General features: G+C 39.3%; 1 protein-coding gene across 1 annotated transcript; it reads left to right on the plus strand.

Annotated features, from left to right (window-relative positions):
• The first annotated feature begins 10021 nt into the window (after window positions 1–10021).
• On the plus strand, window positions 10022–13948 carry LOC121258096 (serine/threonine-protein kinase BRI1-like 2). The gene has a single exon (XM_041159457.1). The coding sequence runs from the start codon at window positions 10241–10243 to the stop codon at window positions 13649–13651; it is 3411 nt and encodes a 1136-aa protein (XP_041015391.1). The 5' UTR covers window positions 10022–10240; the 3' UTR covers window positions 13652–13948.
• The last annotated feature ends 2957 nt before the right edge of the window (window positions 13949–16905 follow it).

Consider the following 16905-nt stretch of genomic DNA (forward strand, 5'->3'; position numbering starts at 1 on the left):
TTGCTTATCCTCAAAATGATGTTTGGGTGAGAAGAGAATATTGTGGTGAGTGTTTGGATGGTGAGAAAATGATAGAAAGTTGGAGAGAAAGGGTTGTGTCTGAACACCTCAAGAGCAATTCTCAAAATGACTAAAGGACTTGGGGTTTTTGGCTCCTCCCCTTTTTATAGACACAAAAAGCTTCTTGCATGAGCCAAACTCACTTGCATGGTTGCCAAGTGGCATGTCACCCTAAGGCCTCTTCCTCTAACTCATCATTTGATTGTGTTGGAAATACAATAGGACCTTTTGGACAAGTGGCGCCTCCTTCCTCAAAACTGAAACCTCTTTCCTATTTTGCCCCTTCACCTCATATCTTGGTTCAATGAACCTTGTGGCTAAAGTGTCTTTGTCATGCTAAAACCTTCCTCAATCTCTTATATGTGTGCATGTGTGCCAAGTGACATGTGAGGAGTGTGTGTGTGTGTGTGCATGGGCTACGAAAACTCTCTCTTTTCCTCAAAGAATATATTCTTTCACCACACTTTTAGACAAGTATGTGATTGGTCCAAAATTGCACAAATTCCTTTACCCTAGCCATCCATCTAGTGTCTTACACAAGATTCTTCTAGAAATCTTCCTAGGCATGTGGCTCTTCTCTTCCCAAGCTTGATTTTTCCCTTTCCCAAGACAAAGCTTTTCACCTACCATTTTGCATACATGACACATGGCAAAAAACAAGAATATTTTTTTTCCTTTTTCTTATGGTTGTCGTGCCAGGCCTCTTGACTTTCCCTAGACTCTACTTTTCCATAACCTCATCATTCTCCTTCTAGAATCTCTCTCCCATGGTGACAAGTGTCACAAAGCTTCTTACTACAAGCAAACCTCTTTGCATTCGTGACACATGGCAAGAAGATGGTTGATCTGCTATGGTAGGCGTGTAAGGTCAAAACCTAGATCCTTCTCACCTCTATTCCCTCATTTCCATCTAGATTTAACAAGTCTTAAACATAAGCTCCATTGGATAACAAGTGGCATGCAAGAACTTGAGTTGGGCATGAGCCCTAGTTCCAGTGAGCTTCAAACCCTAGTTTCTTATGAAGGTCGAAACTCTCATGGACTTATCTAAAAATAATTACACTAAAAAGTCCAAAAAATCTTGGTAGTCACACCACCCGACGTTGTTCATAATGACATTTAGCATACACAAAAGAAACTTTACAGTTAATCATCCCATCAGAAATGAGAACTGTAATATGATGAGTTCCACAATTTATCATACTAACATTGACTTCATTCATCCAAGAAATCCATAGCTTTCCTTCCCATGTTGCATTCAAAGAACCATAATCAAAACCAAGCAATCTTTTATATCATCCAGTCGTTCTTCACATAAGAAAGGTTCAGAAATAACAAAAACTTTTAGTTTATACAATCTCATAAGTTTTTTCAATTTTCTCTTTGAAGATCTTACTCCTCAAACACTCCAATATAAAATTGGATTAATCATAAACTTAATTTAGAGGATCGGGTAATAACTCGTTTACTGCTACGAACCTTCATCACAGAATCCTCACCCTTTTTCTTCACATTATCCGGCACTTTAGAATCAGAGACTATATCCTTGCCAGATTGCACGTTTTCTACCACTATTTCATTATCTGATAAACTTACCAGATTTTCAACCTGATTTGTATACCCATCATCAGTCAACACTCTACTATCCTCCCCATGCTCTCCTCGCTTAGGTTCCCCCTGAACAGCAACTCCACCTTGAAGTTCTTCTGAATGGTTATACACAATGCAAAATAGATCCTCCTAAGCCACCTCCACTAGAATAGAGTGAGTAAAAAACTGACCTTCTTATAACTCCTGAAGTTGAGAATCCATTTCCTTTGCACTATCCAAATTCTCTATACCAGGCAAATCCACATCTGTAAATTAGCCACGTCCTCACCTGGCTTGTCTTCAATATTCTGTTCATCTCTCACCACCATCATAGAGACCGGATCATTGCTTCCCAGTCCCTTATCCTCCAATGCAGGGACTAAAGTAGGCCAACCTTTCTTATCTATTTTTGAGCTCGAAGGGTCTGAAGTAGGCATAATTTTTCACACCTCCCTATATTCCTTTCTCACAGGCTGCTTCTCCTTCTCCTTCTTAAAGCTCCCTTTGTTACTCGTCTTATCATTATGCTCCTATTGTAACACCCAGACCCAATCAAGCCCAATTTTTTTTTTATATATTTTTGGGCTAGTTAAATTATTTTTAGAAATTGAGTCGTAATCGATGATTCAAGAAAAAGACCAAGACCCAAGCTCACACCCGTTTCTTTTAAACCATTAAAACCAACTATGAGTTTATGATATTTTCACCAGTATCATCCGCCACGCACGATTGCACTCTCATGCACTTACGCTCTATTTCTCCTCAGCTTTAGGGTTTTGTTTCTGTTTTGTTTCAAGCACCTATATATTCACACGATAACTTCACGCACGTCTCCACTCTATTTTCACGGTAACCGTCCCTTTATAATATAGAACTTGTGCACGTTACGCAGAAATGATCTTCAACCTAGAGCTAGGGTTGCCGCAGCCTTCTCCTAGCCTACTGCTCCTCTACAGCCATGGCTCCTCCACATCCAACATTGCACACCATCATAGAAGGGTAGATCACAGCCTTGCCTAGCCCCACGAAAGAACTACGACCACCATGTTGTCTCTGTTTTCTCCCCTCCATCTCGCTTAGCCTTTCCGCACCCATGCCCATCTTCACCATGGAAACTACCGTTGCACCACCTTCAAGTAGTCACTGCAACTCCACGTACGAAAATTTGCCAGTCACCGTAAAGCGAGAGGACCCTTGCTGCCAGCCACTGCTTCGAACGAGAACTCCTTGCCAAGATCCTCCATGAAACCTCTTGCACCGTAGCCCACTGCTCAGCCACCGCAGCACTTCCCTGCAGCCACCTGTTAAGAGAGCCACTAGGTCATCCTCAAGCCAACGGATAACCCAGCCGTTGTCCTCTGTTTCTCCTCCCTGAAACAGAGCAATGACAACCTTGTCCCGACCAACTCATTTCTTTTCCACCAGCCACGGTAAGGAAATTCAGCGTCGTCGATTAGAAGAGCAACAAAATCCGCCGGTCATCATTTTGTCGTCAGGCTCGAGCCGCCTCAGTTCCGCCTTGTCCCTCACGGTGAACCATCGCCGAACGTTCCACTGCTTCTCCGTTACTTTCTCCCACTGTGTTCACTCTTTCTCACCTCTCTCTCTCTCTCGTCCAGTGCATAGCCACCTAGTTCACCACCTCCCGTCGCACCCTGCGCCGTCGCACGTTACCTTTTCGGTGAGTCCCTGCCGCCGCTGCACTTCTAGTATTCATATGTTTGTTTATGATTATCGCTAGTTTTTGTTCATAAGGTGTATTTATATATATATATATATATGTATATATATATGATATATATGGAAAGTTTTAACCTAATGGTTGGGTACTTACCAGTTTAACCTTAGTGAATTTGCAGATATATGTTTTCGGAGGTTCTTTTTGGATTTATGATTAAATGGGTTTTTTGTTCTAAGTCTCATAAAATATTATTTTTGTGTAGATAGTATTTTAATAATATTGTTAACTAAAACAAGTAAATCTATTTTAAGAGTGGAGTTTTTCACGGCGTATTTTATAAGATTTTTTAAAGTAATCAGAGTATTCTATTAATTTATAATATTTTGATGGTATTTTAGATATTTTAAATATTATTTTTTATTGAGTTCCGTAATTATCATAATACTTGTTCGATTAAATTCTTCTTCGGTACGAATTCGTTTAAGAGGATATTGATGGTTTTGGAAATTGATGCTATTTTGAGGTTATGAGAATTTTTAAGTTTTGAGGAATTAAAATAGGCCATTTTAGAAGCTTGGGCTTAAATATTGAAATATGTGATTGACTGGAAATTTACGGGAATTACGTGATTATTTTATAGGTGAAGATTAATATTTGTTCGGCACTTTTGAGGAAATTTTTGAAAAACTAAGAAGTCCAAGTAAGTGAGATTCCTATGCTAGGTTTATACAAGTTAATAAGACTGAGGTTGACATTCTTAAAACTTGCATATTCTGTGATGAGATGAGAACTTGGAAAAAAAAACAAAGATCAACCTCGGTCGCTTATTTGCATTATTCATGAAATCTGTGTGAAAAATGAAAAAAACACTTTCTGACATGCATTGTGTAGACATGAGCTAATTTCTGTCATATAATCTGAAAAATGAGCGATATTGAGAATTTGAAAAATTGTGCATTTATTTAGAAAGATGTTCTAGCTTTTGTTTTCAGTGTGTAAATTGTCTGATTCTATTTTGGTACTCTGTATTATTTTGATATAACATCTAAAAACCTTTGGCATGGTGTACTGGTTTTTGTATCCGACTCGGTCTCTACTTTGCTCTGATCTGCTCTGTTATGCTCTGCTCTGTTTGGGTTGGTACCAACTTCTCTATCTCTTGGTGCACCCACTTTGGAAACAAAGTGGTTTTATTGTGGTCTTTCTTGTGTGCACACTCGAGGCTCCGAGAAGAATAAATGAAAGATTCACCTCTATCTCTGCCTGGTTTGGCCACCAAGGTTTGCACAACCCTACCACGAAGGTGAAACATGGTCTCTACTCTGTGTGATGCTCCATTTTGATGTGATGATGATACTCAATTTATGTTATGCCAAAATATTACGGGTTTTACTTGTCTTAAAACCATCGCTCTGTTACATTTGAAAAATATGTTTTTGTTCTGCAAGATAACCCTGTAAAATATTTTGTTCTGCATATTGCACTTTGTAAATGCTCATGTTTGCACGCTAGCATATGTCTCTTGCTTACTGAGTTGTTGATAACTCACCCCCCTATCTTCATAATATTTTCAGATGATGTGGATAGTCCAACTGAGGACCGGGTTTAGTTTGGTGAGCATGATTAAGCCGAGGAGGGGATGTTAAGAGAAGGAATTCTGATGTCCTTCAGATTTAATGTCTCTTAGATTTAATTTTATCTTGGGTTAGTAAGACTCGTTAAGTTATCAATTTGGTTTGTTATGACTACCAGGAGATTGTGGACTCCTTAGTTTATTTTTTGTTCTATTGCAATATTGGTTTTATGGAGTTTTCAAGGTGTTTATTTAGAAGACTTGAGTTTGAGTTTTGATAATAAAGTTTTGCTGGAGATTTATTTTTGTTGTGTCGGGAAATGTGTTTACAAGTTACAGGTAGTAATTCTCCAAGCCACCCGGGTTTGGGGCGTTACACCTATGACTTACAATAAATACAAAATGCAGTCAATGTTTCATTCACCTGCAAACGACTTGCAGAACAAGATGGAGCACCAATCCAGAACGAGAAAAGAGGAGGTTTCACAACATCCAATTCTAAACAGACCCTCGCCCCATCGGTTCTTGTAGCACAGCTCGTAGAATTATCACTACTAATATAATTACCAACTGGTGCCATGAGACCTTGCATGATTGAAAGATGATAAAAATTCAAAGCCAACCCTGGGAGGAAAACCCAAACAAGAACCACTGACAGCTCCTCTTCTTCATTAAAATCTAGAGACCAATGGAAAGGTCTATAAGCCACGCATTCAATGTCACAAACCTCTCCATAGAAATCTTTATTGAAATTTGCCTCCAATGTTAGCTAGACAAACACGTTGAGCTGCTTTCTCATGGAAGAAACCATTACAACAACAAACAAATCCCATCCGCATCTAGAGATGGCCTTTGCCTTAAAAATTTTAGCACCATCGAAAACCTAAATGGTTCTGCAAACTTCTGAATTTCCTCCTTAGAAAAGAGAAAATACAAGTATCCATCCATTACTTTCGGAGCCCTTAAGGGCATCTGAACATCCGGAAACGAATGAGGAGTTGCAGATAGAAGATCTACAAACAAATGTGGTTTGGCCGCTGACATGGGGCCACAAGTGCCCCATGCGGCTATCATGCAAAAGCCTGTGAAAACCCTAGAAGACAAAATCGCCAACCACATCTCCAAAGCAAATTCTTAAGTAACCTGAAATTACCCAAGTACCCCTGTAATGCAGCGGAAATATCTACCAATTCACTCAACAAATTGGTTAGTTGTCAAGCATGCAATTAATTTGATAAACAATCAAATATATAAAATAAATAAATTGCATAACACTAAGATTGGTATCGAAGGGAAACCTTTTAAAGAACTCTTTAAAGGTAAAACCCTACGGGGCAGCCAAACACAGGAAAATCAATTTTATTATTTGAAAATCAATTACAAGTACTCATCAATTACAAAACTTTTACAACTTGACTCTCTTACTTGTCCAGACAAATGACCCGCTTGTCTTCTACCGCGGTAGCAGCCAGAACCTCTGGCGATCTTCAAATATTGCCTTTCCTCTTAGAACTCTAGGGACTGAAGTCCAATCACAAGATCATCCACGCTCGAAGTACGATCACACTCAAAGAGAGATCACAAATATGAAAATTCACTAAGGAATTTTCTCACCAAACAATGCACTAGAAAGTGCTCTAGAAAATATGTAAATCTGAATCTCTAACGATCTTAACTAGTAGAATCCCTTAAATAAACTATTTGGAAAGAGTTTCAGTTTCAGTAGGATTCTGCTGACGGATAGAATCTGTCGCAAAGACGTCTCCTGACGAATTGCTGACATGTCGCGATAACTCTTCTCTATAGTAACTGATTTCTGTTCAGCTTCTGTTCTGGATAACTTCTTGATAGTTTGAAATTCTTTCTGCTTGATATCTTCTTTTTGAATCTTCTATCCAGATCACTTGATATCTTCTATCTTTTTGAACATTCAATCTTGATCAAAAGTCTTTTGAACATTTATCTATTTAACCACTTATCTTAGAATTCAAATATTCATAGATAAAGATAAAGACAAACCTTTATCTATTAATCTATTTATTTTTGAATTTAAATATTCATAGATAAAGATAAAGACAAATTACATTCATCCAATAATTCAAATAGGTCATAGTCATCTAATCCTAGCCAACAAACTTTTACATCAACATAACCTATTTGAATTCCTCAAAACCTAAAATTCTTATAACCCTAAAATACCATCACTTTCTAAATTCATCGATATCCACTTAATTTCTCTGACTAAGAAAATAAATTCTAAATTATTTACTAATGAAATCTATATATAAAAATCTAATACTAGATAATATAATTTAGCTCCTTAAATATTTTTTCTAGGAAAAATAAAGTTTTTGGTTTAACATAAACCAACTTAAAATATTAAGCCCATGAAAAATACATTTTCAGTTTAATATTCATTTAACATAATTATAATAAAATCTATTAAAGTAAACAATATAATTTCATTTAATAAAATAGACTTGAACAGGTTTAAAGCGTTCAAATACTTACTATTTACTTGTAAACGGAAAATTTAATATCAACTAATATAATTTAAAACTTCAAATATTTTCTGTTAAATATAAAGTGACGAATAACACTTAAAATAACTCAATAATTTTTCTGCAATCAAACTTATGCCCAACAAAAATACAATTTCAAAACACATTATAATTTGGCTTATAACTCAAAGGGAAATAAATGATATTTCATCTCAAAAGTTTACTCCACTTTGCGTAATAAGCTTTACGGGAGGCTTCACTTACATTTTATTTGAAAACAAGGTAGCCGTTTGTTTATAGCAGAGGGGGCAGCAGAGGCTTACCAAGAGAGAACTAGCGTGCAGGAGAGATCACGTAAGGACTTTCGAATAATTTACTTTGTGGGCCTCATGGTGAGGGAGTGGATAGGGTGGAACCGAGCTGAGGAGCAAGAAAACAATTTGCTCTGCTTACGCTTCATAAAACAGAGGACGTGATGGAGCATTTCATACGCCGTTGTGGTGTTCTTCCGTGGGAAAGTAGAAGAAATGGTGAGAAGAGAAACTTACGGGAGGAAAGAAACACGGAGAGGAGAGAAATTGATAAACCCTCGGGTAAAGAGGAGTGGGAAAAGACCAAATAAATTACTTCCATTTTATAGGCGAGTTGGGCTCCTCTGCGGGCCTGGCCCAAGATTGGGCTTGGGTGGTACAAAAACAAATCCTCTTAATATTTGAAATTTCATTCAACAATTATTGTTCAATAGTTTCATAATTCCACTTATACACTATGGCAAATTTATAACATTTGGGAGGACATTCTTGCTTTGCAACAAATTTTATCATTTTCCACACAACATTCATATAAAGGATAATTTCGTTGCTGATAATCTTGCAAAAGAAGGGGGAAGAGGTATTTCGATCACTTATTCATTGACTATTCAATTGCCATCATTGGTTTCGGAGGAGTATACGGTGGATGTTTTGAGATTACCTCGATTTAGGTACTATCATTAGATGGTTTTGTAGCTTTTAACTTCGCTTTTTAACAGTAGGTTTTGATTGTAATTACTACAATAAATAGATATAATTTTTCCAAAAATCTGGATTTTGTAATCCTCAAAATTTTCTTGATAATTTATTACTCTTAAAAAAGAAAAAGAAGAATTAAACTTTAACCTCGAGATAAAAGAGGACTGAACCAAGCGCTGTAGAGGGTAAAATACTCGAAAGGAAGGGTGCTGGCCCCGCTTGGTAAGCAAGGAAAGGCGAAAGTAGGGAAAGGAACCAAATGGGGCCACCATAACCTCCCACGCCATTCATCACAGAGCTCATTGATGTGGCTCCTATATATATATGTGGGGCCCCATTCGTTTACTCTTGCAAATCAGTATTTTATCTTTAGTGAGGCAGCATTGCACGAATTAGTCAATGTAATGATTTCAGTATACGTCCCCACAGTACACCATTTTCTCATTTGTTAAAATCCCCTACAACATATTATATACCTTCGATAAATCTCCTCCAACATTACCTTATAGTGCGATGGGAATGGAATTGGTTTTGGAATTGATGTCTCATTCAGTGAGACTTTTTTTAACATGGATATAGATCATATTGCTTGTGCGTGGGGGGGGGGGGGGGCAAATAACAGCAGAGATCAAATTCAGACACCATCATATAATTTATGTTCGAGATTATGAATATTATTATGTGTGACGTTGACGATGGACAGCTTGCTGGTATAAAAAAGTAATATTACATATTGTCGTGAAATGTATAAGCGTTGTATAATCATTTTAAAAAAAAATAAAGTTTGTTATTAAAAAAATTTTATATAAATCTCGTAATTATTTATTTTTTTTAAATAATTACGTAATATTTATATATTTATGACTGTAATTATTATTTCTTAATTCAAAGAGACTGAATTTAATGGGTGAAACATAGTGTGATATCCTAAGGATGGTAGAGAAGAACGAAACTGATGATGACAAGTTTTAAATGTAATTGAATAAATCTTACTGTTCCCATACGGACAGTAGGAGGGGTTTTTGAATGAAAAGAATTTCACGAACCACCAGCTGTTCATTTAAGTTTAGAAAGTGGAATGAGTTGAATTGATTTTAAATAAAAATTAGAAGTTAAGTAAAATATTACTAAAATATTAATTTTTAATATTATTATTATTTTAAAATTTTAAAATATTAAATTAAAATTTGAAAAAATTAAATTATTTATTTTATTTTACAAAAATATTTTAAAAAATTATAATAATAAAACTAAATCAGCACTTGCAAACTCCCAAATCAGAGACACTATCGAAAGGTCCTGATAAGTGATAAGTTTCTGAGTTGTTTAATGGAGAGATCCCTGAGCTGTTTCAAATATGTTCAGAAAATCTGATATGGAAACATTCCCACGCTCACTGACAGACACTGATCCTTGGATCAACAAGAACAGTGCAATTCGTTTCGGTCCAAAGCACCGATCTCAGATAGACTTTGTCTGTAGGTCCCCATGCTTTTGACTAAAAGTCGCATCAATCCTCTCACCAAATTCTCTCTCCAATTTAATTATAGTCTCAAGAGCCGTATAAGTACACAGCCTCCACCAACTTCACTCCAATTTCCTTCTTTTCTTATTCCCTCCCAGGTTCCCCGTCTTTTTCCATTTTTTAAAACACTGGAAAGCAACTTCTTTTCGTAAAGCTTCCCCTACTGCTTTGCAAAATCTCATCATAGCCACTCTCTCTTCCTCTCTCTCTCTACAAAATACACATACCCAGCTACCTGTCCATATTGTCTCTATCTCCCTGCGTCCGCCTCTCAGTTGTGTTGCTGCACATGTAGCTATAATGGAAAGCAACCCAGTTCAGGTCTTCTATCATCTTGCTCTGTCAATTATTCTCTTCATACTGTTTGTTTTCGTTCCTGGAACCGAACAAGATGGGTTTACAACAGTCAAGACCGATGCACAAGCACTTTTAATGTTCATTAAGGCGATAGAGAAGGACCCTAATGGAGTTTTATCAGGGTGGCAGCTTGATCGGAATCCATGCAACTGGCATGGTGTTTCATGCTCTCTAGGACGAGTGACTCAACTTGATCTAACGGGGTCGGGCCTTGCAGGGGCTATCTCCTTCGACCATCTGGCTTCTCTAGATATGTTATCTGTTCTGAAACTGTCTTCGAATCCATTTATCATAAATGCTACTTCTTTGCTTCAGCTTCCATATGGTTTAAAACATCTTGATCTATCTTGTACTGGTCTTTCTGGTTCTGTCCCCGATAAGTTTTTATCGAAATCATGTCCCAATCTGGTTTATGTTAATCTTTCGCTTAACAATATGACGGGTTCGTTACCTGCCACTTTATTATTGAATTCCAATCAACTGCAGGTTCTGGACCTCTCCTTTAACAACCTTACCGGGTCAATTTCTGGTTTGAACATCATTGAGAATTCATGCAGTTCGTTGCTGCATCTAGATCTGTCTGGAAACCATATAATCGGTTCCCTCCCAAACTCCCTCTCGAACTGCACTAGTCTCAACAACTTGAGTTTATCTGGCAATTGGCTCACAGGGGAAATCCCAGGAACGTTTGGTCAATTCAGGAGTTTACAGAGATTGGATCTATCTCATAATTATCTCACTGGCTGGATTCCCCCAGAATTGGGAACTGCATGCAATTCACTTTTAGAACTTCAGCTTTCTAATAATAATATTACTGGCTCTATTCCAGCCTCCTTATCTTCCTGTCCTTGGTTGCAGCTTCTCGATCTGTCTAATAACAATATATCTGGTCCGTTGCCCGATTCCATGTTTCGGAAGCTTGTCTCGTTGGAGAACTTATTGTTGAGTAATAACGTAATTTCTGGATCCTTTCCTGCTTCAATATCATCTTGCAAAAGATTACGTGTTGTAGATTTTAGCTCCAACAGGATTTCTGGGGTGATACCGGGAGATATATGTCCAGGAGCTGCCTTGCTTGAGGAGTTGAGAATGCCGGATAATCTCATCGTGGGAGAAATCCCCGCCCAGTTATCACAATGCATGCAGCTGAAGATCATTGATTTTAGCCTAAACTTTCTCAATGGCTCAATTCCGGGAGAGCTTGGGAAGCTTGAGAATCTTGAGCAACTAATAGCATGGTTCAATGGGCTGGAAGGGAAGATCCCAAAAGAGTTGGGCAAATGCAGCAATCTAAAGGATCTAATTCTCAATAACAATCATCTGAGCGGTGAAATTCCCGTTGAATTGTTCAAATGCAGTAATCTTGAATGGATATCGCTCACAAGCAATGGACTAACAGGTGAAATCACCAGGGAATTTGGTCTATTGACAAGACTAGCCGTGTTGCAACTTGGGTACAACAGCTTGAGTGGGCAAATACCAAGAGAACTTGAAAACTGCAGAAGTTTGGTTTGGCTGGACTTAAACAGCAACAACCTTACGGGAGAGATCCCTCCAAAACTTGGAAGACAGCTAGGAGCAAAAGCATCGAACGGAATTCTATCTGGCAACACTATGGTGTTTGTACGCAATGTCGGAAATTCTTGTAAAGGGGTCGGAGGTTTGTTGGAATTTTCCGGAATTCGACCTGAGAGACTTCAGCAGGTCCCGACGCTGAAGACCTGTGATTTCACGAGATTTTATTCTGGTCCAGTCCTAAGCCAATTTACAAACTACCAGACTTTGGAGTATTTGGATCTTTCTTACAATGAGTTTCGTGGTAAAATCCCCGAAGAATTTGGAGACATGGTGGCGTTGAAAGTTCTTGTGTTAGCCCACAACCAGTTATCGGGTGAGATCCCCTCCTCACTTGGCCGACTCAAAGATTTGGGCGTGTTTGATGCATCACATAACAGATTGCAGGGTCATATACCTGATTCCTTCTCAAATCTATCATTCTTAGTGCAAATTGATCTGTCGAGCAACGAATTAACAGGACAAATTCCAACAAGGGGACAACTCAGTACACTTCCAGCAAGCCAGTACGCGAACAACCCAGGACTTTGCGGGGTTCCATTACCAGAATGCCAGAATGGCAGTGATGAACCAGATACACCTCCAAACGGGGATGAGAGCAGAAGAAGTCGAAAGCCAGCAGTTGCACCTTGGGAAAATAGCACTGTCTTGGGGATTTTCATTTCAATTGCTTCTGTCTGCATTCTGACTGTGTGGGCAATTGCAATGTGTGCTAGACGGAAGGAGGCAGAGGAAGTCAAGATGCTTACTACCTTGCAAGCATCCCATTCAGCCACCACGTGGAAAATTGACAAAGAGAAAGAGCCATTAAGCATTAATGTAGCAACTTTCCAAAGGCAGTTGAGGAAGCTCAAGTTCTCCCAACTAATTGAGGCCACCAATGGCTTTTCAGCAGAAAGCCTTATTGGCTGTGGAGGATTTGGAGAAGTGTTCAAGGCCACGCTGAAAGATGGGTCAAGTGTTGCAATCAAAAAGCTTATACGATTGAGCTGCCAGGGTGACCGAGAATTCACGGCCGAGATGGAAACTTTGGGGAAAATCAAGCACAGGAATCTTGTGCCTCTATTGGGTTATTGCAAAGTGGGCGAGGAGAGACTCCTTGTGTATGAATTCATGGAGTATGGAAGCCTTGAAGAGCTGCTTCATGGTAGAACTAAGGCACGAGATCGACGGATTCTGACATGGGAGGAAAGAAAAAAGATTGCGAGAGGTGCAGCGAAAGGACTCTGTTTCCTACATCACAACTGCATCCCACACATAATACACCGGGACATGAAATCGAGCAATGTTCTACTTGACAACGAAATGGAATCCAGGGTTTCAGATTTTGGAATGGCAAGACTCATTAGTGCACTTGACACCCACCTCAGTGTAAGCACACTTGCAGGCACACCTGGATACGTCCCCCCAGAGTACTACCAAAGCTTCCGATGCACTGCAAAAGGTGACGTCTATTCGTTTGGGGTTGTCCTTTTGGAGCTCTTGACAGGGAAACGCCCGACTGATAAAGAGGATTTTGGAGATACAAACTTGGTGGGGTGGGTGAAAATGAAAGTTAGAGAAGCCAATCCATTGGAGGTGATAGACCCAGAGTTGGTTTCAGGGACAAAAGAAACTGATGCAGCAGAGGCAGAAGTAAAAGAGATGGTAAGGTATCTGGAAATAACACTGCAGTGTGTGGATGATTTCCCCTCCAAGAGGCCTAACATGTTGCAGACGGTGGCCATGCTGAGAGAGCTGATGCCCGGATCAGCCAGCGGAAGCAGCAACAGCGGTTGAACCAAGGGTTTTTTGTTTTGATTATGATTAATGTATGAAGATAAGATTCGACTATTTAAAGAGATTCCTGTACCTATACTACAACTCTTACCCCCTTTTGCTTTGTTCCTTGCTTTCTTCTTATCAGTCAGAGAGCATACATATATCGCGACTTAAAAGCTAATGCAAGGCTCTTAGACTCTTACATACGTAAATATTGGACTTTGTAACGGCCACCAGGACATTGCATCCTGGTACAATACCAGGTATACCCGTTTTTTTTTTCTTCTTTGATGAGGAAGACATAATTTTATTTCATCTTGAACTGGAAAAATACTTTTCAGTCCAAATGAGTTGTTGAATACATGGGGGAACAGACTCCCACCAAACAATTAAATCATCAACGTTCCTTGCATATCTAGCAAGTGTGTGAGCTGCAACATTTGATAATCTGTAAACATGTTCTATTGTGCAAGTATGAAATCTTTGCATCATTTGTCTTACATCTAAAACAAGATTCCCCAACAATGAATCAGATTGTTGTAAGTCATTAACTTCATTCACCACTAAAAGAGAATCACTTTCAATGATCAAGTGGTGTATACCAAGTGGAAGACATAATTGTAAGCCTCTAAAGATAGCCAACAATTCTATCTCAGAAGATTCTTGAACTGCTACCTCTCCTTTTTTTGCTGTCATGATAACCTCCCCTACATAGTCCCTAAGTATCACTCCAATTCTAGCATACCCTTGTTCATGAAACATAGCTCCATCAATATTAAGTATAAAAGCACCTTGTGGTGGAGGCTGCCATTAAAAACTCCTATTCATATTACCTCTAGATCTGCCCTTAACTTCCTGAAAACTCTGCTATAGACTCAAGGCCTGGTCGAGAATTTCCTCTGTAGAGAGTTTTGTTCCTTCAAATAGCCATTGTTTTCTTCTATACCAGCTACCCCATGCTAACAAAAAAAATCTTTCCAATGCTCCTTCTTTGCAGCTACCGTGCACCTGCTTGGCTATATCTTCAAAAGTTAGACCCATAAAAAAAGAAGAATGAAGGTGTAAGGAGGGAAAAAAATGGTGCTTATGGATTAACATGATAACCAACTAAAGATATCGGTGGAGGCTAATGTTCAACCCCGCCGGACGCCATAAAAATCATAAGCTGGAACTCCCATGGGCTTGGGAACCCATGTGGAGTTAGAGCACTTCTCGATTTGGTCATGAAGGAAGGTCATGAGATTCTATTTTTACAAGAAACAAAACTGATAGGAAGAAAGATAGAAAGATTGAAATGTCAACTGGGTTACCATGGTTGTTTGGTTGTGGATAGGGTGGGACTTAGTGGTGGTCTGTCTTAGATGTGGAAAAGTGAAGTGGATTTATCCATTTGTAGCTATTCAAGTAGTCACATTGATGCTTTGGTGGTGGAGAATGGAAAAAATAGAAGCGAGTGGCAGTTAACTGCGTGTATGGGTTGAAAGGAAAATCTTTTATGGGCCGAGAAAATTTATGGAACAAGTATATTTTTTGTAAGGATGAGTTGTGGCCCAAAACTCAGGGAATAGCCCATTTTTTTTTTGTTCTGAACGAAACATGGGCCAAATATTTGAAATGGGCCAAAAGCCCAAGCCCATGAGATCTAGTATCGGCCCCCCACGGTATGCATGTCTGGTTCTTCTGCATGCACGTTTGTTTCCGCTAGGGTAAACGACAACATTTTATATTCACATGTTACACAAGTTCATGCACAACCCCCACAGACTCCTCTTCATGCACGGCTTCATAACACGGTCCGTTTTCCATGGCATGCATGATGCATGTCTCCTTCCTTCCTTCCGTAGGTTTTATCTGTTTTCCTATATATATATTCGTTACATAGTATCGCACACATACCCTATAAGCCATGCTCAACCTAAAAACTAAGGTTGCCACTCCATATTCCTCCTGCCTTCAAGGTACTGCCGCTTCAACACAGCCACCATAAACGACCCCCACCAAAGCCAAGCCCTTCATGTACATCTAGCTCCAGGCTCCTGTGCACGCAACCACCTCTCTTGGTGAGCTTGAGATTTTCCCCCTTGCCGCTAGCCACTGCCACAAATGAGATCTCCCTACCAAGCTCCTCCACACAATCTCTTACATTGTAGCCCACTGCTCAGCCACTGCAGCACTACTATAACACCTCGTATTTTAGTGTATTTTTTTAATTGAAAGATTATTTGTTATTAATTTAAAATTTATTCTCTTGTTTTAAAATTGTCGAATTTTTAGTTGTGTTATTTTTATGATTTTTAGTTTACGAAAATTATTTTTGAAGTGCTTTCTCTAAATTAATTATTTTTATGCGTTTAAATTTCTTCTCAAATTAAATTAACTTGTTGTGAGGTTTAATTATTTATTTTCATTTTAATCACTGCGTTTGAATTATTTTATTTTACTTGCTGTGTTAAAATCGTTTCCGTTGGATCGTTTTTATGACCCAAGATATGAGGATTGGACCTCATTTTTTTCCCTACATTTTCTCTTTCCTCTTTTCTTTTTCTTCTTTTTTTTCTTCTCCTTCTTTTTCTTTTCTTTTTCTCCTCTCCTCTCCCGCGCGCCGCACGACTCTCCCCCTTTCTCTCTCCGTCCGTTTCTTCTTCCACCCAGCCCCCCTGCCTCGCGCTGCCGTGCACGACACCGCCCGGCCCACTGTCCTTCCCAGCCACCAGCAACCACCCCCTGTAATCTCAGCCCCAACCGCGCCGCCGTTAGCTCCCATGCGCATCACCAAGCCGCGGCACTCCTTGCGCCGCTGCGCCGCTGTCGCGCCACCCCCGGCCACCATCTTCTCACCACATCATCCTCGACCTTCTAGCAACCCAATGGACCCAACCCCACCTCCGATTTGTCACCGGTGAAGCCCCACCATCAACATTTCCGTTTTGGGTATTTTTTTGCACTTCAACCGCCTATTGCGCAGCCACCCACGGCCAACCACCACCACCACTAACTTCACCGACATCCCTAAGCCCTACCCAATCAATCTCGGGTCTTCGTTTACACCCGTTCAAAAGTGGATTTTTGAGACCCACGGCCACAGTGCTTTTGGCACTGTTTTGTTGCTGCGTTGCCGCTTTTAGCACCTCCGTGATCTCTCAAAAATTATATTATAGCATTTAAAGTATTTTTTCCCAAAGAACTTTTGAGATTTAAATGTATTTATGCTCTAATTCATATTTACTGTTAATTTATTGGTGGTGCCGGACTGAGTCCGAGAAGTAAGGGGA

The sequence above is a fragment of the Juglans microcarpa x Juglans regia genome, chromosome 3S (assembly GCF_004785595.1).
Source record: "Juglans microcarpa x Juglans regia isolate MS1-56 chromosome 3S, Jm3101_v1.0, whole genome shotgun sequence".
NCBI classification, from domain to species: Eukaryota; Viridiplantae; Streptophyta; class Magnoliopsida; order Fagales; family Juglandaceae; genus Juglans; species Juglans microcarpa x Juglans regia.

Coding starts and splice junctions, on each gene's coding strand:
- LOC121258096 (XM_041159457.1), top strand. CDS start 10,241: ATGGAAAGCAACCCAGTTCAGGTCTTCTATCATCTTGCTCTGTCAATT.